The sequence below is a fragment of the Camelus dromedarius genome, chromosome 32 (genome assembly GCF_036321535.1).
Source record: "Camelus dromedarius isolate mCamDro1 chromosome 32, mCamDro1.pat, whole genome shotgun sequence".
NCBI classification, from domain to species: domain Eukaryota; kingdom Metazoa; phylum Chordata; class Mammalia; order Artiodactyla; family Camelidae; genus Camelus; species Camelus dromedarius.
In genome coordinates, this window is record NC_087467.1 from 21,012,974 (window position 1) to 21,036,963 (window position 23,990).

The window sequence follows — 23,990 nt, forward strand, 5'->3', positions numbered from 1 at the left end:
ATTCAGTTTTTGCTTAGAGAGCTAGCCTGGTAACTAGTTTCTGATATTCTGGAATGAGAAATGTATCCCTTCAGAAGACGGAAGCCCGGCAGGTCTGGCACATGAGAGTTCTTAGGACTTCACACGCCTCCGGAATATGTCTTGTATGGAGATGTGCACACTCGTGAGGTGATAACCTTCGTAAGTCGTTTTGAAATTCTGTTTATTCAGATCTAGCACATTTCTGCTAACATAATTCGAAGCCAAATATACACATATATAAACACGTTTGTTTATTATACATTAGAGACTTCCCACATAGCAAAAAAATTTTTTTTAAAAAGTAAAGCAACATAAAACAGAAAGGACCTTAACCTGTGAAAGTTTGATTTTAAATGAGAAAGATAATTTCTGAATTAGTATGGAAGACTCTGCGAAATAGGACCATGTGCAAAGTGACAGGTTTACTACAGTTTTAAGAGAACAATTGACTAGATCCAAGGACAAATCCCTGTATTTTTAAAAAATCGCAAATTAAAAAAAAAAGGAATTGTGGGGGTGGGGTGTAGCTCAGTGGTAGAGTGAGTGCTTAGTGTGCACGAGGTCCTGGGTTCAATCCCCAAGTACCACCACTAACACAGGGAACTATATTCAATATAATAACATATAATGGAAAAGAATCAGAAAATACATATGTATGTATACGTATAACAGAATTGCTTTGCTGTACACCTGAAACTAACATTGTAAATCAGTTACACTCAATAAAGAATAGTTTTTAAAAAGTATGGAATAATGTGAAGACAACGTGAGATGATTCAGATGAAGCTCTCAAGATCTCAGTGCAGTCACTGGCACATAGTAGTTCCTCAGTGTATAATTGTTGAATGATGAATGAGAATTAAATCTAGTAAGACTCCATATGTTTATATATAAAAGGATAAATTCTGTCATAACACTTTGCAAAAGACAAGACTTTTTACTCTTAACGTTAGAATAAATTACCTGCAAACTGCCCTTTCGTTCCTAAATTACAATATTGAATACTTGCATTTTCCAGTTTGGATCTGTTTTCTTTTCTTTTTTTTTTTCTTCAAGACTGTGTGCTTTGTATGTACTTTGATTCTTTTCTTGGAAAACGGTGGGCTTTTCATCTGATCTTTGAGAAACTTAATCAAGCAGTTACTAAGTTTTTAGTTCCGTCTTCCCAGCCGTCCTAATTGGTGAGTTGTGGAGGCTGTTCAGTAGTAAACATTCTAGTTAGTGCACGTTGATCACACTCTTAAACCTTCACCCACTTGAAGATAAGTGATGTAACCTACTGGAAATTAAGGCTGTAAATTTTAAGGTAGGATTTTCCATGTTACTGCAATCAATACTTTGCAGATAGTGCTAACGGTTTTCTCTATGAAATATGTTGGCCAGCGGGTGGAAAATCAATGCCAGCGAATGAAAAACAGATGTCAAGTTTGATAGGAACATCATGCATCTGCTGTTTGGAGGCCACAGGGTCCTGTCAACCAACACAGTGGTAATTCTGTCAGATGCAATATGTGTGGAATTAATGAAAATGCCAGAAACAAAGTGGTCTGGACAGCCAGCCAGTTCTGCAAAAAGTCAGGGCAAAACAATGCGTCTTCTTGTTTCATCTGAAGTGGGCGCATCCTGGAAAGACAATGGGAGAGAGAGTTCAGATGGAGGCGCGTTCGTGGAGCTGTGGTCTCAAAGAGAGACACCGTGAAGAGAAAGGGAGATGAAGGGGTCATGGGTGGCCTTGCCGCAAGTCAGAGGGACGATGACAAGTGTCCAGCAGCCCAGTGGGGAGTGTTGTAACCTAGTGAAGTGGTTGGATTTGGAAGTTGCAAATCAGCAGTCTTTTCGAGGCGAGTCAAGCTGGGCCTCGTTCTGGAGTTGGTGAGGGATGACTAAGGCCTGAGAGAGCCGAGAGGAGACAAGGAACAAGAGAAATGACCAGTGGCTCATTTTCTAACATGCAGAACACTCACCACTTAAATTTAACTATCCATGTCCTAAAGCGAAAAACGATCCACAGTTATTCAATATTAGGGATTGTTTACCAGTTCGATAAATGAGCGGGGAAAAAATGAAGTATATATAATACTGAAAAAAGAGAATAAAATTGTCAGTTACTTTTTAAAAAATGTAAAGTGTTTTTTTCATGGAAAATGGAGAAGAAGCCCCTGGAAACCAACTGAAAGTATTATGAGAGTCTGGTAAAACACAGTTACAGAGTAAAATATACAAAAACCAGTAACTCTGCAGCCACACTGCCGAATTCAGATTCTGGCTCTCCGGCCAGTTGGTCATGTAACCTTGGGTAGGTCACTTAATGTTCATGCCTCCATGTCCTCACCTGTAAATAAGTTACTACATATAAAACTTTGGAACAGTGCCTGCTGCATCATTGGTACCAGATAAGGGCTTGCTAGTATTTTTGCTGTTTTCATTCTATCTCTAGCTGTCCTAATACCTTTATACAAAATGTCAGTAAGAAGATGCTACTTACAGTACGGCTGAAAAATGTACAATGTCTACGACAAAACCCAGCGAGAAATATTCTAGTAAGTGGAGGAAGTCATCTTTTAAAGATGTCAGTCCTCCCAAAAGTAACTTATAAATTTAATATAATTTCATCTCAGATCCCAGTGACTTTCAGGGATGTGCAGATACTTGGAAAGTATTTTTGAAGTTTGTTGGGAGGACTCTAGGCATGTGAAATTAACCCCAAGATTTTGTTAATCCAAAAAAATTCGTTAAAGATTGACCTTCTGTCTGTCACATCTCCCCTGTGTCTTCTGTAAGGGCATTGATCATTAGATTTGGGACCTCCCCACATAACCCAGGATGATCATTTTATCCAACATCCTTAATTACATCCATCAAGACTCGTTTCCAAATTAGGTCACATTCATAGATTCTCAGACATGGACGGATTTGGGGGTAGGGGAGAGGGGACAACATTCAATCCACTCCAGTAACTAATATTACAGAAAAGATACATTGTTAATGGGAGTATAAAAGGAACAGTTTTCTGGAGGGCAGTTTGGCAATTCTCAGTAAAATTCTTGGGTATTTGCTATTCTTAACCCTAACATGTCTATTCCTAGAAATACAAACCAAGTGGAGAAAGATTCATGCATAGTGGCAAAGAAGGCTTCCAGAATATTTACTGTAATAAAGTTTGTGTTTTAAAAGTTGTAAATACTCTCGACGCCCAATGACAGGGAGTCAATTGAAGGAAATGTGGATGCATATTCAGGAGAACCCGGAGCAGTTGTTTGAAAGGATAGTCTTTTAAGTATTCGGTAACACAGAAAATCTTCATTTGTTAGTATAGAAAAGTAGGCTATAAATAGATGAGTTAGAATTATTCAAGTTTTTTACTTCTATAGACACAAACACACATAGAACAAGAATAGATAATATACCCCTAAATGTTAAGTTCAGTGTCTGGGAGCAGTAAGATTTTAGATGGCTTATAGTCCCTTCTTCTTTTCTTTGACCGTAATCTGTATTTCAGAATTTTGCACGATGACTTTCTATTGTTATAACAACATAAAAAATCTTACAGGGAAAAACCCACTTGTAGATATCTAGAAATAGCTTTCTATATGCTGGCCACTGCACTGGGAGTAGTGACTGCTTTAGCTCATTTAATCCTTAAAATAACCCTCCCATAGGAATTATTAGCTCGATTTGGAAATAAGGAAACTGGAGTTCAGAGAAATTGCCTGAAGCCCGGCTTCCTCCAGCCGGAAACCAGGGATGCCTGGCTTCAGAGCAAGATTTTCTGGTTCCAACCCCTGTCCTCTCACGTGTTGTCCTGGGCTACATCCTAGCCTGGTAAGTGAAAGGAAGGAAGGCGGAGAGAGGAGACTTGGAAAGGAAAAGTGCACAGTGGACTTTTGAAAGTTTATATAAGAAAAGGGAAAAAATGAGATGCATATCTGTTTGGTATAAATGATATAAAATTTGAGCTAAAAGAGAACAAAAAGTTCAACTCTCAGGTACATTTTCTGTATCAAGAAAATAATCTGCAAATAGTGACGTGGAGAAAGTACCTCATCAGAAGGAAACTGAGATTCAAGGTGGGTGAGAAAATGATTAACAAGCCACTTTAAATGATTTTAGATTCTTGACGTGATGCATTTCTTACACCTCAGTGTGTATCTTGATGGGTATCTTAGAAAAGCATCCATGTCTCAGTGGCAGTGAGATGCTGCCCAAACTGAATAAATCATTCAGATACTATTGAAATAGAGCAAAAAAAAAAAAAAAAAAGATAGTTGAGGTTGAATGTCCATATCCTGCTGATGGTTGGAAAAACTAGTGTTGTTACCTTCTAGAGATTTTTAAGGGGGATTTCTCTGTTGGGTGGGGAGTTGTATTAAATTGTGCTGAAGTCCTTTTTAACGCTGACTCCTTGGGACTAGGCTGTAAGTGGAAGACTTCCTTTTGTATGCAGGGTCTCTAGTTATATACATTCCTCAAGGCGGGAGGAACCACGTAAGATGCTAAAATCGTTGGTGGAAAATGTTCCGTTCCTGAGGGACTTTCTTATTCTGCGTGCATCTCACAAGTAATTTCTGTGGACAGAATGTCATGTGTGGTCACTCTGAAAAGATGCACAAATGAAAAGATGAGTTCTCAGATGTACTGTTAACTGTGGTTAGATTTAAGACAGTTCATGATGAAGAACAAGGCGTGTCTCTTAGGTGTTCTCTGACTTCGCTTCTTTCTTCCACTGTCCCCCGAGCTCCAGCAAAACCCAGGAGTCATTGTGGTGACTCACGTGAGTGCATATTTAATGTGATTTATACACATTATACATTTATATCTAAATGGAATGTGTGCTGTCCCATTTCAAGGATTGTTACATTTGCAACTGATAATGTAAATAGAGCTCTCCTGCTGTCTGCCATGAAGTCCTTTGACAGTGCAGAGGAAGGTTGCCCTTTACTGTGTGTTTATCAATCCTGGGGTTTGTGCTTAAGGAACTTTCTCAGAACCGGCATTCTGAACTCCTTTATTCTATGAAAAAAAAAATCGTACCTTCCGTGAAGCAAGTCTCTTAGCCAGCTAAGTGATCTGGACAAGTGAAAGATGAAGTTGAATAAAACACCTAGAATAAGGAGGGAAGTCCTATTTTTAGAGCCGTCTTCTCGGCATAGGTAAAGGCTTTTTGAGAGTTTGTGTTTTTGCACGTAGTCGCTTTGTACCCCCTCCCCCACTTTTTATCTCCATTAGTTAGAATCACCACATCACTATCTCACCTACTTAACAGAAATTGAATTCCTTAACATGGTTATTAATTTACTAATCGGGCTCTCAGAATGTACTTGTTTACAAGAAAAAATATTCTGTGCTTCAGATAATGGCTTCTTGAGGTATTGGAAAATTTCCTCTTTCCTTTTCAGATAGGATTTTACTGTTTAATTACTGAGGCAACATACTGTCCATTTTTCTATTGCTGGTTAAAATCCTAAGTGTGAGAAGCCTATTTAGTTAACTGCAGTTCTTGAAAAATACTCATTTCCCTTGAGGTATTGAATGTCTCATTTTGAGAAATGAGCTAAATGTACATGTGACTAAAACAGCCTGAATTCTCTACCCCTGTAAGTACACCTTTAATAGAATAGCTTCACAAATCTTTTTTAGGTTCTAATTCTCCGAACCCTTTTTTTCTCAGTCCAGTGCAAACTTGTAAAACTGACTTTCGGTAGGTTGTATTTTCTTCAGATAATTCTGGCATGCTTTTTCAAAGCTGAGTGTGAATTGGGTACTGGGGCCCTTCTAACCTGAGGACAAGGAGGTTTGGAAGAGTGATGGGGCCACGTGGAGAAGCCTACACATTCTAAAAGTATCTGCAGTGGTCCTGAGGCCAGAGTGGCATTGTTTTGTATTAGCTGGAGGTCACTGTCATTTATCTGTTAATACTTTGAAGTTTCTTTTCTCCCTCTTGTATGTCATCATTGCAAGAACATGGTTCCACTTCTGAAGTTCTAACTCTGTCCTGAAACAATTTATGTAGGACTGGTGCTGATGTAATAGGCTCCGAGCTCCCTGGATCTTCGTATATGTTGAGACTCTTACAATTCATGACGCATGCTCAGTCCCTGTCCCTCGAATGGCTGAAGCTTTCCCCTCCAGGAGCTCTTGTGAATCTGTGGGACAGAAAGGAAGGGGTGTCTCCCTGTATCTGCCATCAGACTCTGGAAACACCACTGCAATTTGCAGTAAGCTTAATTGCCATGTTAATCAAATTTTCATTGGTTTTAGCAGAAAAAGAAATAGCTGCGTGGATAGGAGTGGGGAGGGAGCCAGCACAATTTTTTTGTTTGTTTTTAATATACACTAGCTTTCTGTTTCTTCTTTCCCCTCTGCAGTTGGCTTCTTCAGTTTTTAGCAGGTAGCCGTATTTCTAATCATAATGTTGTCATGATATTTAGTACTATTTCCAGTAGCCACTTAGTCAGCCTCCTGATTTTTATCAGGCAAGTCTTCCTCCCTAAGTGATTAAAGTCACATACCTAGCCAGAATTGGGATATTTACTGGAGGTAGTTTTAGAAACATAATCCACGGTAAACCATGTCGTTATCACATCTTGAAAAGGTCTTAATAGTAATAAATAACTGGAACTCCTTTTTTTTAGTTATTTTCTACCAGGATTATGTTACAGAAAACATGATACATTTTACGATTTCGTGTGACTCAGAGGTAATTACCGAATTCATAATTCTGCAAGTCGCAGACTTTTAATACCTCCGTTATTAGAACATACCAGATTTATTGCCTGGAATCCAGCCTTGGAAGTTAATAAAACGCAGTTGTCAGTGTTGCAAATACTTGTTAAATCTTGTACATTATTCTGTGTGCGTACAAGCCAGCCATGAGGAAATGAAACCTCATAGAAAGTTCTGGGAACTTTTCAGATTACTGTATTTCTCTCCTCAGCAGTTTGATGCTTGCTCAGTTCTGCTTCCTTATTTGAAGTAAAAGAGTTGTGATCTCAATCTTACATTTCCACAAAGTTTTAAGTGTAATTTTTAAATAATCCCTTCTATATTTAATTAATAATTTTGCAAAGAAAAAGTTATATGCACTTAGCATACTGCTTAGAAGATAACTATTCAAAAATGGTAGCCATTATCTTTAATGTTGTATTTAAAATGTGATATTCTGATCCATAGCTGGCTCCATATGTATTCCTTCCCAGGACAGAAGATTTTCAGAGGTCATGGGCAATGGAGATAATGCCAGAGAAGTTCTTGAGACTCTGAGAGACTATTGAAAAGGCCTTTCCTTCATTGTGGGTCCCTGGACTCTGGTTAGGAATGATAACTGAAGGCTTCTATTAGAAGGAAAAGAATTCTTGGATGTATTCCAGACTGGATGTATGACAAGCTAATATAACATTAGGGTTAGTAATTTAAATCTTTTTCATTCATAGCTTTTCCAAAGAAGTAATACTTTTTATGAGATAGAGAAAATGGTAGCTTTGGTGGATGACTTCCGCCTAAGCTGATGGTTGGATGCACACAGGGTGGAGGGTACCTCTTCCCTACCAGACAGCAGCTCGTGTACCCTGAGCTGCTCCCCCAGGCCCCGATGCCTCTCCTGTCTCCCCGACTCCATGCAGCTTCCTGTTGCCCTTAGAGCCCTAGTGAGTCATGATGCGGCATCTTTGCTACCCACTGAAATCACTTCTTTGTTTCAACCTCATGGGTAACCCACCCCAAGCCTCTAGATTTCAGCGGTAACCCAGGGCAGTGCGTCTGAGCTCGTGAAGAGAGGACAGGTCCTGGGCAGCGTGCTTTCTCTGAATGTGTGCCCAGTGTTTGGGTGAATGGCAGCCAAGCATAACTCTTACTCTCCTCCCCACCCAAAGAATGTTCCCATTCAAAATTATTTTTGTACTTGGATGACTCCCCAGGTCCGGAGCCAGCTACTCCAGCTTCCTGTGTTGTGTTTGGACACAATTAAGTGCAAGGTTTCATTGGGAGGGCCGTGTGTGTGCTACTCTTAAAATTATGTAGCATGTCAACCAAAAGCTGGCTTGGATTTCAAGGGATAAGACATAGTTCAAGGCCATTGGTAGTGGTAGGACTGAAAGGACAAGAATCACAGGCTTTTTTTTTTCCATTGAAATATAGTCAGTTTACAACGTTGTGTCAATTTCTGGTGTACAGCATAATAGTTCAATCATACATATACATGCACAGTCTTTTTCATAGTCTTTTTCATTATAGGTTACTACAAGATACTAAATATAGTTCCCTGTGCTGTGCAGAAGAAACTTGTTGTCTACTTTATATATATTAGTTAGCATCTGCAAATCTCAAACTCCCAATTTCTCTCTTCCATCCCGTTTCCTCCTTGGTAACCGTAAGTTTGTTTTCTATGTCTATGAGTTTGTTTCTATGTTGTAAATAAGTTCAGTTGTCTTTCTTTCAGATTTCACATATAAGTAATATCATATGGTGTATTTTTCTTTCTCTTTCTGGCTTACTTCATTTAGAATGACAGTCTCCAGGTCTATCCATGTTGCTGCAAATGGCATTATTTTATTCTTTTTTAGGGATGAGTAGTAGTCCATTGTGTAAATATACCACAACTTCTTTATCCAGTCATCTGTCGATGGACATTTAGGTTGCTTCCGTGTCTTGGCTAATGTAAATATGCTGCTGTGAACACTGGGGTGCATGTATCTTTTTGAATTAGAGTTCCCTCTGGGTATATGTCCAGGAGTGGGATTGCTGGATCATATGGTTAGTCTGTTTTTAGTCTTTTGCGGACTCTCCATACTGTTTTCCACAGTCGCTGCACCAAACTACATTCCCACCAGCAGTGTCAGAGGGTTCCCTTTTCTCCATACCCTCTCCAGCATTTATTTGTGGACTTTTTAATGACGGCCAGTCGGACTAGTGTGAGGTGATACCTCATAGTAGTTTTGATTCTCTGATAATTAGCGATATTAAGCATTTTTTCATGTGCCTGTTGGCCATTCATCTGTCTTTATTGGAGAAATGCTAACACAGGCTTTTTGAGTACAGTAATATGAGTCGTTTTTCATGGGAAAATAGAGAAAGAATAAGATTCAGCCAAAAAGTAAAAGTAAAGTTCTTTTAATTCATTAACCTTTTTAAATTAATTTTTACTGAAATATAGTTGGTTTGCAGTGTTGTGTTAACTTCTGGTGTGCAGCATGGTGATTCAGTTATACATATACATATTCTTTTACATACTGTTTTTCGTCACCTTTTAATTTCAAATTTTTCAGTTTTCACCTCTGCGCTCTATTCTGTCTTGTTGCCAGATGTTTAAAACGGTCACTGCATGATTGCTTTGTAAGAGAGCTATTTCTGTTCGTTCTGGGTTTTAAGGCATGGAACAGTTCAAAGTTCATTTCACCAGCTGATGTGGAGAATATTGTTCATTTATCAGTTCATGCGCTTGGGAGTTAATTTGCCGAAGCTGATTACATCCTGCATGCCCCAGCCCAGGCTGATTACACATATCAGAATGTATCTGTTTAGGAAAAAAATTCTCTCTGCGGTTCAGCCACGTAGCGTTCATTGGTCACGTGTCTTTAGCATAGATTTATACGGCCCTGCAGTCTGGGCTCTGGCTCAGGAAAGCCTTGTCTTCGACTGTCCATTTAGCTGACATTTCGGGGCGTAATGACTGTGAGTTAATGCACTCTGCCAGCAGCAGTAGACTTCCGTGAGTGCGGGCGCGTCCCGCTCGTCTCCTGCAGGCTGATGTATGAAATAGCGCGGCCCGCTTATTCTCGTTCAACATTATAAACAACATCTGTGCCTCCGGTCTCCTGGCAAGGATGGAGCTGCTGAAATGTGAGATTTGTACCGTGGTGTATCATCTTACCAGGTGATTTTCATGGCAACCTTCAGAGCTTGAACCTAGAGCTTAGAGTATTGCTCCGTTGCGGATTGTGGTTTGACTTCAATAATGTCTTGAAAATCAGTTTCCTCTTTCAGCTGTTTGGTCAGGCACTTGGTGAGGTTTTGAATTTAATTGGAGGCATCGTAAGGTGTGACCTGGATTTAGTCTGCATCGAAATGCCTCTCGTGTGACCGAATGTGACATGGTCAAGCATATTTGTCATGCCAAGAATAGGGTGGTTATATTTTCTGCCTTATGAAGTGTACAAGCTGACGTTCTGCGTGGTTTGGACAAATTTTAAACCCAGGACCTCCTAGGAAGACCCCAGCATCACACTACGATTAAGTCCAGTTGGGGCTGGGATTTTGAACCCCTGCAACTCTTCGGCTTGGGTTGAGAGCAGTTGTCAACCTAGTTACCCTCTGTTGATGTAAATGCGGCCATGGCACCTAGCGTGCACTTGGGGCAAATTGTCACTGACATGAAAAATGTGTGTCTGTGGTCTTTTATCTTTCACTTAGCAGCTAGACACACGTTTCCTTCACGCCAAGGGAAGAAAATCACAAGGACCCAGGCCTGTCTCCCGTTAGAACTCTCTAGAATTAGCTTGTCATGAAATGTGAAACTAATGTGCAGTTGTAAAAACTGCTGCCGGCTTTTTCCTCACTGCTGCTTGATGGCTAAGTAGATTTGGAAATGAAAGGGGTTATTATAAAGTGATTACTGAATAGCTAGGCATGTCATTTTAAACAAGCAGCGAAAATCTCTGTTAGACATTCAGGCTGTAGTCTTGTTTTCTGTCATTCATATTTAAGACATGAGTTTGATTGTGGAGGAGTAATCAAGCACTAGGGGTAATTTAAGGGAAAAAAACATACTGGGTGATACTTTCTTTCAGTCCTTATTAAAATACATTAGAATTTAAATGTGGCATTTTCTGAAATGTATAACTATTAAGTAGGTACCAAATATAAAAATCCAGATACCAGTTGGCTCTAGTTCAGAGTTGAAAATTCTTCACTTAACTGAAAACTTACCTTCTTTTAAAATTCAGGTAAAACCTGTCGTAAAGTAATATGTTGGAAATGGCACATATCAAAGGATGAATGGCTTACAAATTGTAACCTTTAGTATCTTATTTCTGTCACCTTCACACGGGAGGGGAGATGCCTCCAAGAAGCGTAAAAGGAAAATGTAAAATAAAAGTAAAATGATGTTCCGCTAATACGGTCTTTTCCTTTCTTCCTCTCTTTTTAAATGCTCTTGCCTGGAACCACCATCTGTTAGTGGCTTGAAAGTCACATCGCCTCCAAATCCTTCCCCCAACTGTGAGCTTCAGTGTGCCCTCAGGGCCACGCTGGCTCCCCTCCTGTGGGCAGCGCGGACAGCAGACAGCCAGGTACATCACAGCCCGAGCTCTTCTCCCCTGTTTCTGGTCTTGGCCAGACTGACTTCTTCCGGTCCCTGGTCCCACCCTGCGCCCCAGCCCCTGACCACCTAAGAGGTTTGTGTTTCCAAGGCGTTTCCTGGTAGCGCTGGACTGGCTGTCCTCCTGGGAGAGCCCAGTCTTGCTCCCTTCCCACCAGGCCCTCCCCTCTCCAGTTCATCCTGCTGCCCGCAGGCTGGTCCCCCGTGTCTGCCCCACAGGTCACCGGGCCTCCTCCCTGGGTAAACCTAGCCTTTACTGTCTCCAGGCCCCTCGCCAACCCCTGCAGGGAGGTTTGAAGGGAGCATGCAGCTCGTCGCCTGGTCACTTTGCTGTGGTGGGCTTGTCGCCTTGTTTTTACCCCAGCGGTAACTGAAATTCAACTTCAAAAAGGATGAAAAAAAGCTAAGTTATGTTTTACTATTTATCACATCAGTAACTTATTAGAATTATTATTTGTGGATCCTCATGAAAATGTCTGATTAGTTTTCAACATGTAAGAATCCTGAGTATTTTTAACAAAACTGAATCCTAAATGGCCAATGAATGGTCTGCCTTATTAAGATTATATAATATATTCCATAGTTTTTAAGCCAGTTCTGGGAAATGTTCAACGAAGCCTACTTGTTAGCAATTTTTAAAAAAACATTTACTTAAATTTACATATGTGTACTGTTCATTGTTTCTAAGAACAGTTTAGAGCTATAGCTTTTTAAACTGACATAGTTATCAAAGGAATAAAGCCAACCACAAAATACGAATTGACAGAATGCAGTAATCCAATCATAAAGGACAGTCATACATGCTTACACATATTCAAGAAATCAGTCACCTAAATTATAAATAATAAGTAGTTCATTTGTGTCCTTTTTTTTAGATTCCACATATAAATGATATCATATAGCATTTTTCTTTCTCTTTCTGGCTTATTTCACTTAGAATGACAATCTCCAGGTCCATCCATGTTGCTGCAAATGGCATTAGTTTATTCTTTTTTATGGCTGAGTAGTATTCTATTGTATAAATATACCACAAATTCTTTATCCATTCATCTGTTGATGGACATTTGGGTTGTTTCATGTCTTGGCTATTGTGAATAGTGCTGCTGTGAACATTGGAGTGCATGTGTCTTTTTGAATTATATTTTTCTCCGAGTATATACCCAGTAGTGGGATTACTGGATCACATGGTAAGTCTGTGTTCAGTTTTTAAAGGAAACTTCATACTCTCCTCCATAGTGGCTGCACCAGTTTGCATTCCCACCAGCAGTACAGGAGGGCTCCCTTTTCTCCACACCCTCTCCAGCATTTATCATTTGTAGCCTTTTTAATGATGGCCATTCTGGCTGCTGTGAGGTGATACATCATTGTAGTTTTGATTTGCATTACTCTGATAATTAGTGATGCTGAGCATCTTTTCATGTGCTTATCGGCCATTTGTGTGTCTTCTTTGGAGAGACGTCTGCTTAGGTCTTCTGCCCACTTTTTGATTGGGTTGCTTTTTTCTATGTTTAGGTGTATGGGTTGTTTGTATATTTTAGAAATGAGTCCCTTGTTGGTCGCATTATTTGCGAATATTTTCCCCCATTCCATAGGTTGTCTTTTCATTTTGTTGATGGTATCCTTAGTTCTGCAAAAACTTTTAAGTTTAATTAGATCCCATTTCTTCATTTTTGCTTTTATGTCCGTTACTCCAGGAGCTGGTTCAAAAAATACATTGCTGTGATTTATGTCTAAGAGTGTCCTGCCTGTGTTTTCCTCCAGGAGTTTCATAGTATCTGGTCTTACATTTAGGTCTTTAATCCATTTTGAGTTTATTTTTGTACATGGTGTTAGAGAATGTTCTAATTTCAGTCTTTTACAGGTAGCTGTCCAGTTTTCCCAGCACCACTTACTGAAGAGACTGTCTTTTCTCCATTGTATATTCTTGCCTCTTTTGTCACAGATTAATTGACCGTAAATTTGTGGGTTTCTTTCTGGACTTTCTATCCTGTTCCATTCATCTATATGTCTGTTTTTGTGCCAGTGTCATACCGATCTGCTTATTATAGCTTTATACTATAGTATGAAGTCAGGGAATATGGTTCCCCCAGCTCTGTTCTTCTTTTTGTTTTGGCTATTCAGGAGTCTTTTGTGTTTCCATACAAATTTTAACATTTTTTGTTCCAGCTCTGTGAAAAATGTCATTGGTAATTTGGTATGGATTGCATGGAATCTGTATATTGCCTTAGGTAATATGGCTACTTTTAACAATACTGATTCTTCCAATCCAAGAACACGGTATATCTTTTCATTTATTTATGTCATCTTCAATTTCTTTCATCAGTGTCTTACAGTTTTTGGAGTACAGGTCTTTTGCCTCCTTGAGTAGGTTTATTCCTAGGTATTTTATTCTTTTTGGTGTGATGGTAAATGGTATTGTTAGTAACTTTAAAAAAACACATTTCTGTGGCAAGTAAACAGAATTAAAAATGAAAGAAGCATGGATCAATGAGCTGTGATTTATTTTCGAAAGGTGAGGGAGGAATTAGCTGTAATAAAAATCCTTATTTGTGATAGTTCCCTTGTTCTTTTATTAAAACAAAGTTCTTTTATTAAAGGTAGAAAACATGGCAAGTTAAAAAAAAAAAAGGAAAAAAAAGAAAAGACAGCACCGAACAACACAGCACACCTTCTCCAGGTGTTAAAAATTAATACTATATGTTTGTACTTACAGTCACCAGAGGGGGCAGGAGGTGGGAAGGAATAAATTGGGGGGCTCAAGATTTGCAGATACACACTACTGTATATAAAATGGATGAGCAGCAAGTTTCTACCGTATAGCAGAGAACTATATTCTAACTTGTAGTAACCTGTAATGAAAAAGAATCTGAAAACAAACATATGTACGTGTATGTATGCCTGAGACGTGATGCTGTGCACCAGAAACTGATGCAACATTGTAAACTGACTGCACTTCAGTTAAAAAAAAGTAGTTGTGCAGGTTCATAATTCAGGGATTCCTTACTAGGTCAGAAGAGGGTGGGCGCCAGCTCGCCCGGGAAGCTTTATAAAACTACACATTACCCTGATTTCTGACCCCGTCTGCCCTCCCCCAGATAACTGAGCGTTAGAATCTAGGGAGGTGAGACTAGCGAGGTCAATACATGGGGTTCTCAGGGGACTTGTGATCCCACCTCTCCTCACCTTCGTGGACTGTGGCGATGAAGACGTCTAGAGCTTTTTCCACTGGGGTGCTGTGCAATCAGGAGACAGGAGTTCACTTGAAAGAGTTTGGGGTGGTCTTCGTAAGTCCTAGGCTACTCTTGGAGGCCTACAGAGCAGATGATGGGCCGCAGGAGTGTTGGGATAAATGCTGTGAGTCAGTGCATCATCAGTCAATAATCAGTTGATGTTCTGGCTTCCAGGGACACACGCACACAAAGTCCACATGGGTTTTTCATTTTGTAAATGAGAAAATTGGGCTTTTTCATATATTACCTTAGGCTTAACTGGAAAAGCAACACTGCAAGGTCAGGAAGATGGGAAATGGAGGTAATTCTACACAGGAACTACTCTGAGGGTAAAATTGATGCCAACATGTGCTAATTTGATAGCAAAGTATGGGGATAATTCAGCAGAGATGGAAACTACCCTTTACAAAAAGAGCAAGTTTTTTTCCCCTAAGTTGTTTGTTGTTTGGGGAAACAGAAATAATTTCAAGCTAGAACTTCGTTTTCTTTCTTTTTACCTTTTTAAAATAAAATAAACTGGTTCCTTTCTTCCCAAGCTAATCCTTCTTTCTGTCCGAATATTAAGCTCCTCAGGGGCCGTTGGCAGCCTGTCCTTCTAGAACTGAGTTTTTACCCTTCCATTCTCCAGGCATCTGTAGAAGATTTGAAAGATGGAAAACTTGGGTCATTAAATACAAACTTGTCCATCATATGCAATTTTAAATTGAAGAAAGCTCTTCTTAAAACAAGTTGTTGATGAAAATGCAGAAGAATAATTATACAGTGGTCCCCCCCACCCCTACCCCATCCGCGGTTTCAGTTATCTGAGGTCAACCCTGGTCCAAAAATATTCAATGGAAAGTTCCCGAAATTAACAATTCATGTTTTAAATCGGGCACCATTCTGAGTAAGGATGAAATCTCGCACCACCCCGCTCCCTCCCACCTGCAACGTGAACCTTCCAGCCTGTCCTGCCCATTAGTCACATAGTCACTTAGTAGCAGTTACCAGATTGACTGTCCAGGTGTTGCAGTGCCTGTGTTCAGGTGGCCCGTATTTTACTTAATAGTGGTCCCACAGTGCACAAGGAGGGACACTGGCAATCTGGTCATGCCAAAGAGAAGCCTCAAGGTGCTGCCTCTAAGTGAAGAGGTGAAAGTCCTTGACTTAATAAGGAAAGGAAAAAAATCTTATGCTGAGGTTGCTAAGATCTGCAGTAAGAATGAATCTCCGGTCCATAAGATTGTGAAGAAGGAAAAAAAAAATTAGTGCTAGTTTTGCTGTCACACCTCAGATTGCATAAGTTATGACCACAGAGTGTGAGAAGTGCTTGGTTAAGATGGAAGAGGCGTTAAATTTGTACAATCAGATATTTTGAGACAGAAAGAAACTGTGTTCACATAACTTTTGTTACAGTATATTGTTATAATTGTTCTGTATTATTATTAGTTATTGTTGTTAGTCTCTTAAATGTGCCTAGTTTATAAATTAAACTTTATCATAGGTATGTTTGTATAGGGCAAAACATGCAGGGTTCAGTACTGTCCCAGATTTCAGCCGTCCACTGGGGGCCTTGGAAGGCACCTCTCACGGATAAGAGGGGCTGGTGACCAGAACAGCAAGTCTAGCGTAGTTGAGTGTGGTCTTTTGTGAAGCCATTTTCCTCTATTCATAGGCAGCTTCAAAAAGAAAACTGTGATCATCAAAAGGTTGTAAACACCGAAGTCGGAGGTTCTAAACAGGTAAAAATGTTTTAAATAACGTTGATCTGCTGAGTATCAACTAGAGAGGGTAGTTCTTAGAGGTAAAACTAAAATTGTGCTGGATTGGGTCTTTTCAACACTTGTCACCTTACCCCTGTAACAGACAGTGACTGGTTTGGGTACACTTTTGCTCCGGGTGAAATATCAGGCCCAGACTTCCAAGGCTTTTTGTGGGCATCACAGCTTTATGAGGGTCAGAGAAGGTCAAAACACATTTCAAACCAATTTTTGACAGTTCTGGAAAACTCTGTGGAAATCATTTTGCCTCCTCCTTTTATATAGCCTGAAATAAATACCAAGGAAGTCTTTTACTGGAGACTCATTTTTATTTCATACAACAGTTTCTTGTAAAGTTCATCTATAGGATGAACTGCAGTTTGTTCATTCCAGTGCGTCGACACAATTGAAGATTCTAGTTTTACTGTATAGCAGTGGTGTTCCTTCTGCAGTGATGAACTTTGCACTTTGGAAATGTCACCAAGGAACTCGGGCAAAAATGGGCTATTCCGGTTGCTGGGGGAGCCATGTTTACGGTGCCTATGTGACTTCTTCAAAGCAGCAAGTAAAACAGAGATGCAAGTCACAGCACAGACCTTGGAAAGGCTTTTCATGGAAAACTAATAAATACTGGGGAAAAGGAAACGTTTCCCGAACTGACTTATGAAAACAAAAGGACTGAGCTAGACGCTCAGTGTTTATTATTCTGTGTTGTCACTCTTCTGTCAAATGCATCAATTAGTCAATACAGGCATCTTCTAGGGTAGAGCCTTCCTGGTAAACATGAGATGAGCAGGCAATGAACTTGATTGTTGCAGAAAACAATAAAACATAGAGAAACACAATAACATACCAACACTACAATTTGACAACATAGATATATTAAGGTCTCTGAGTTTTTCTTTTAACTAAGAAGAAACAGTCATGAAAGAGGTTGATTTTGAACCAAGGTTGAAAGGAAATGAAGGCTCCTTTTCGGCAGATAAAAAAGGTGACTATTACTGCATGTCTACGGATCAGTGAGAGCAGAGGTGTTAATTCTGGAAGAACTGTACTTGGGGTGCAGCAGACACGTTCGCCTGCCTGGTGCAGAAAGTAAGAATGGTTCTGTGATCTGTCTGACAGCTGTGACTTACGACAGACACATTTTTATTTGGTTCAGATGATAAGGGGGCATCAATTAGAAGTCCTTGGATTGATTCCGATGAGTTGTCAAGTAGGAAAGGCATCTGGCTGCGGCTTGAGGGACAGATAAGATTACGGAGGAGGAGCGAGAATTGGCACCTTCCTGAAAATACGGTCTAAGCACTTCACGTGTGTCTGTGAACATCGAAGTCTGGGTAGGTGAGCGCGTGGTCTTGGTCTGCTAGGGAGAAGGTCCACGTCCTTCTGTCGGCAGGCACGCCTTGCAGCACACCCGCTGCTGCAAACCTGGCTTATCAGATGTTTTGAAATTGCCCATTAAAAATGTCTCCGCTCAGAACTCTTAGTGTGTGCAGCATATATATATGATGTGTGTGTGTGTGTGTGTGTGTGTATTTATCTTTCTGGTTGTGGAACTTGCACATTTTGAACAGCACACAAACATATACACATAGACACACACACACACACATACACATGCTCTCACTCCACAGGACCTCCACTGCACACGGCATATGGTCGTGCAGGTTGTGCACGGCACAGACGCGCAGTGCCCGTTCAGAGCGTACACCCCAGAGATTTGTATATTTCTGGTACAGTTTTCCAGCAGATACCATTAAGTGCCTTGAGGAAGGGGTGCTTTTCTGTTGTACACAAAGGGTACCAGATGGGCTGGCCGTGGCCTTGGACAGTTGCCTTCCTCTGTCTCTTCCTAAGTTCTGTTTGGGGCGCCTCTGTGGGTATCTGAGAATGAAAGAGTCTGAGGTTCAGATGTCTGGGCGGGGTCCATGGAAGCAGTAACTGTACCCGTCGTGGGAGAGCCAGGACTGAGACTCAGCCTTCGGGATCCAAAGGTCTGGTTCCAGGGATGAGAGCATCCCTGGTGTGATGCCACTTTCACTGAGTGAGGAGAGGGCTTTGTACAGCTTTCAGGTGAGAGGCCCCACCCATGGGTGTGTTCTCAGAACAGATACATCTTCAATGAGATGTTATCTTGCTTCCCTTCAGCCTGGCTGGCAGTAACCATAGTCTTTTTTACATAAGAACCAAAGGTGGGCTGTTCTCCAGGAAGGAGATTTCAAAGAGCCAGCAAGGTTTCTGGGATATTCGTGCCTCCCCTATAAAAATCTATTAAGTGACTATGTAATATTTGATATTAACAGAAAAATGTATGTAAGTGACATAAATTGTACAGCATAACAACAATTGTCTCTCTTTGGGGGAAGAGGAACAACTGAACCTTATTTCCTTTTGGGGAAGCAATTTCACATTATCTAGTACACTTAAAAATGTGCAGATTCAACAAGCCAACAGTCCCACTTTTTATGTTCACTGGAGGGAAGGTGGCCACGGGGGCATATGTAGGGGGTGCTCACTGTACATCACTTGTAGTAGAGAAAAGGCAGGCTCGACGTCTCTGTTCCTTCATCAGGGGATGTGTAAGGAAACTGTGGTTTATTTATTCAGTGGAATTCTATGCACCAGGTAAAATGATCTCTAAGTGTCTCTCTACAGATCTAAACCAGATATGCGTCTTGCAACTTGACTGATGTTGAATGAGTCTAGCTGCAGAGAACGGCATTAAAATTTTATGTGAAATTTTAATCATCCCAAATACAGGTAATAAAAATACAAAACCACGTCTGGAATGAGACACAAAACCTTGAGAGAGCATGCAGAAATGTGGAGAAGCTTTATATCAGCACTGTTATATTTCTTTCATAAAAAGCCATCTGAAGCAAAACACGGATGGTAACACTTGATGTTAGTAGGTACACAGGTGTTTGTTTGATTTTGTATTTTTCAGTATGTTTTCCTAAAAGACTTAGTGACATTAGCCTGAAACCAGACACCAAGGGTGACTAATCTGAGGCCCAGGATATATTCTTTTACTTTCCCTTTTTTATGTACAAACCAGACCAAGGACTAAGCAGAGCATTTGCACACATTGCTCTTTTAGGGTCACCCAGTCCCTCCAGGGAGTGCTCCCCCTACGCTGTCAGCGGCAGCTCAGATTCAGCGTGCCTGCAGACTCACCCCCTTGCCTGGGAGGGTCTGCGTTCTCCAATCGTAGTCTGTCTTACTCATTTGTTATGTAATATCATCTTTTGTATCTCCGATAAAACTTGAATAGGAATTCCAGCTTCCTACTGCGACCAAAATGAAAATGATACAGAACTGATAGGTGGATAGTGCATTTCCCAGCAGCATGTTGTTGGGAAGCATAAATTGAAGACTGATGTATTTCTGAATTTTCAACCTCACTGACAAAGGGTACTTTTTGAACCGTGGAAAACAATGACTAATTCAAAAACCATAGCTGTGCTGTGTACCTGGCATCTTTGCCGCTGAGGAACATTGGATAACTGGGGAGGTCAAGATAATATTAGTTAATGAGGTCTTTGCTCTGATTCAACCGAATAGTAACGTAAATAAAGCTGTTCCTATACTATTTCATCACCTTCTTTTGTGTGACCAGTGAGGCAGAAATTCAGTAGCTGAAGATGCTGAAAGGGACTCCTTGTGCCATTCCAGTTGCTACTCCTTTTATTGTAATAGACCTTGGGATAGTCCATGAGGAGGCAGAAAAGAGGAACCTGTTAGCAGGAGCACCGGTTTGTAATCTGTGTCTTTGATTATCAATGACAGGATTCTAAAATTACCCCCAGATGTCTCTCACAGGTTCTGAAATTGAGTTTCTGAAAAAGCACCATGGTAGTAATGGAAGGTTTAGAGCAGAGTTCCAGAGAAATGAGCTGTGAATTGAACCTGCAATGGAAATTGACCCTATCAGTCAGTTTCTGCCCTTATCCGTAGAAAAACAGGACTGAGTGTAGGAGGAGGCAGGGTCGCCGATTGCATGGGATGCTAAAGTGCCGGAGGCTGGAACCGGGGCTCGCTGGTCTCTTGGGTCAGGATTGCAAGTGTCAGACATCTCTGCTTGAAACCTGGCTCCAACTGGCAGAGAACAGGAGGAAGAATGCTACCAGCATCGACAAGAACTCCCTGATGGGGCTCCAGGCCTGACAGCCACTGCACTCCTTAGGGACACCAGTCTGGTCTCTGGTCATGAGCCAGTGGGCCCAGGCTGGACCCACCGGCCTCACGACTCGTGCGTGCCAGCAGGGCCTTCAGGTACCCATCCCACTGCAGGCTGAGTGGGCGAGTGTGGAGAGGAATGGCCTTGGAATTGACTCATATCCTCTGAAGCATCTTTAGGATCGTGAGAAAAGAGAAGCAGATACCCTCCAGCTAGTGGATGTAATTCACTACCCTGTCATCTTAACTCTAAGAGACTCATTTTGTGCGCTTGGAAAGGTGACAGATTTGCGGGGCAGTGTTTGCATTTTGCTTCCAGAAATGCCTTGTGAGTTGCAATTGGCTGACTGAAGTTACACATTTCTGGCATGTTAATCTGTTTACATATAAGGGATCTGGGGCTTTTGAAAAGTTTTTGTAAACATTCAAACTAATGAAGCATTATATAAAATTAGACATTGCCTTTAAATGATAAAAAGGCACTAGACTGGAAAAAGCCTTCAGTGTTGTCTCTAAGTAACTTAAGTATGATATCTTCCCTAAAACTTGTAACTTAAATGTTAAAAAAAAATGATTTAGTAAAAAGGAACACTCCGTAAGAACCTTCCACTCCAGATTCTCCAGGGCACTCTTCTTCTCACTTGTCCTTGGTTTCTAGAGTTATTACAGGACAGAGTAGCATAAATGGTCATTATTAACCTCGTGTTATGGTGTGAACTGATATCTGGCAAATAAATCCCATCTTGCGAATGGAAACCCAGAGCATTATTTCACTTGAAACGTTTTCATTTGTTGGAGGTCACAGAGAAAGAGGGTGGCTCTCAGTGCTCTCCAGGTCCTAACTGGTGGAGAAAAGAAGGAATTTTTACACAAATGAAAGTCAAGATACGAACTTCAGTGGTAGTCCAGACAAATTTCCAATAGCTGCAAAGCATAGGTAGGGTTGTCTGGAAAAGCTGGCCTGGGGAAGGTGGCCTGGACCCTCTCCTGTAGAACCAGAAGGGGAAGGGGGAAGGGTTCTTCCCAGCACTCTCGTCCCAAGATGTAATACACGGGATCTTTATTATATTTTACATTCTTCGGCCATGTTTCAGGTGGGGGATTAGGTATCTTTACATCTCAGGTTCCTTCTTTCTGGTTTTCTTTGTTTTGGTAGAGACCCTGCAGTAGAGTGAAAGCAGCACAGATTTCATTGTCAGACAGATGTGAATTCAGAGCCACAGTCAAACCTTGGCCCAGACAAGTCAGTGTTCTCATCTGTATGTTGGGAAGAATATTACTTAAGTTGCACGGTTGTTTTGAGGAATAGACACAACAGATAAAACAACTTACACATAGTAAGTGCGCACACGGTAAACGGTAGCTGTTACTTCTCCATTTCATGCTTATCTCCCCTTTCCAATTACAGCTCTCTTTGCATTTTTATCCCTGATGACCACATTCAGGAGAACAAAAATCAAAATATATGGATCAGTTATATTTATGGATATACTAATAGAGAATTTTAGATTAGATTCTGCCCAAACCCATGAGAGGTGAATTTCTTAGAAAAGTGTACAGCACGTAACAAGTGCTCATTAAATGTCATGTAGTTAGCATCACTTCCTAAACAAGTTTAAGCTTTCTCTGTATATATTCTTTCTTTTAAGCCAGTTGAAATGCTTCTGTTCCCTGCATGTCATTTAGATCTCAAAGCTCGAAACTCTGTCCCTGGGGCTTGGACTGAGGAATAACGCTAAGACCTGATGGAGCAGAACTGCTTCAGCACTGACTGTGTGAATTCCATGCACATTAAACCCCAGAAAGGCCTGGGATTCTGCTCAGAAGTTTATGCTCTTTAATCATGGTATTATTTCATGCTGAATTCTCAAGCTTTTACTCTTACATTTTCCAATTACATAATTATGAATTAATTTAAAAAGATAAAATATGTGTCTCCATTAGCATTAAGATTGGTTTTGTCTATCAGAGCCCCAGAGGAAAAGAGCCTGAAATAAAAGCATTGTATTTCTCTCTAATGAAAATTTTAGAAGTAGATCTTTCAGAGATAGTGGGGTTGTGCAGTGATGATCAGGAACACTGGGTTCTTCATCATTGCCCTGAATTCCTAACGTTTAAGTGCACCATGATGCCTCCTGGCTGCATGAGCGCAAAACATCACATCCTCAATCGAGCTAATAGGAAGGAAGAAGGAACAAAGATGGTGAGCCCCTTCCTTTCAAGGATACCCCCCAGAAACTGTCCTTGACATCTCATCTTGAATACCACCCACCAGGACTCAGTGCAAGGACAGACCTCCCTGCAGAAGAGGCTGGAAATTCTAGTCTTTATTCTGGGCAGTCTTATGCCCAGCCAAGGTTTAGGAGTTTTATTAATATGGAAGAAGAGGAGACAAGGTATTGGGGACAGTAAGATTATCTGTGACATCTGGGCTTCACCAGAACTTTCATCATTCTCTTAATTATGTTTTCTTTTTCCTTCTCTTCTATCTTAGATCCCATGCGTGGCCCCAGAAAACTGGAAGTCGTCGAAGTCAAATCTCGACAGATCACAATCCGTTGGGAGCCATTTGGATATAATGTCACTCGTTGCCATAGTTACAATCTCACAGTCCACTACTGTTACCAGGTCGGAGGGCAGGAACAAGTGCGGGAAGAGGTCAGCTGGGACACGGACAACGCCCACCCTCAGCACACCATCACGAACCTCTCGCCCTACACCAATGTCAGCGTGAAGCTCATCCTTATGAACCCCGAGGGGCGGAAGGAAAGTCAGGAACTCGTGGTGCAGACCGACGAAGATCGTAAGTACTTTGAAATGATGTGTTTATGTGAAATGACCAGCCTTTCCAAAAGGCAGCTTGTGTTTCTTTCTAATTGAGATCTTTACGATGGCAGTGGAAGAAAGAGCCACTTCCTGAATAACACAAGTGTGATCCACTCTGCTGTCTGCTTCAGCTCTGATAAAAAGGAGAAAGGGAGCAAAGAGGCCGAAGCCTATTTTAATTTTTATGAGCCATGCAGTTACTTTTCTACATGTCATAATTCTGTGTGGCTCTAAGTAGTTCTTCTTTCAAATTTTATCATCATGTTGGACTGAAGAGTTGTTTTGGGCATGCATGGGCTTATGTATAGGAAATGCTTATTTATATGGCATTCTGAAACATTTTTCATAGTTCAGATGACAATTCAGCCCCAAATGGAGGCTGCCTTAGCTGTTCAGCACAGTGCTGAGAAATTACCTCATTAGGTTGGTGGTCATGTAACAGATCAGACTTTCCCATAGGAGCAGTGTTATAATTGGATATTACCTCAGTATCTGAGGATTTAATACACAGACCATGCATGTCACCAGCAACTCATCAAAAAAAAAGCAAATACACAATTGCGATAAACCTCTAAAATTATTTAAAATAGTAAAACTACATCTTAAATCCCATAGCATGGCTATAAATGTGCTTTGACATTGACTGTACGAGGGACTCTCACGTACAATAATGTGTTCATG

At 40.8% G+C, this 23,990-nt stretch overlaps 1 protein-coding gene across 3 annotated transcripts in view; it reads left to right on the forward strand.

Annotated features, from left to right (window-relative positions):
• Positions 1-23,990, forward strand: part of PTPRM (protein tyrosine phosphatase receptor type M) — a 605,094-nt gene that overhangs the window by 321,698 nt on the left and 259,406 nt on the right. For all 3 annotated transcript variants that reach the window (XM_031439160.2, XM_064481603.1, XM_031439166.2), the window contains exon 8: positions 22,978-23,286. In XM_031439160.2, the coding sequence (XP_031295020.2) occupies positions 22,978-23,286 (309 nt within the window). The remainder of the gene's footprint in view (positions 1-22,977; positions 23,287-23,990) is intronic.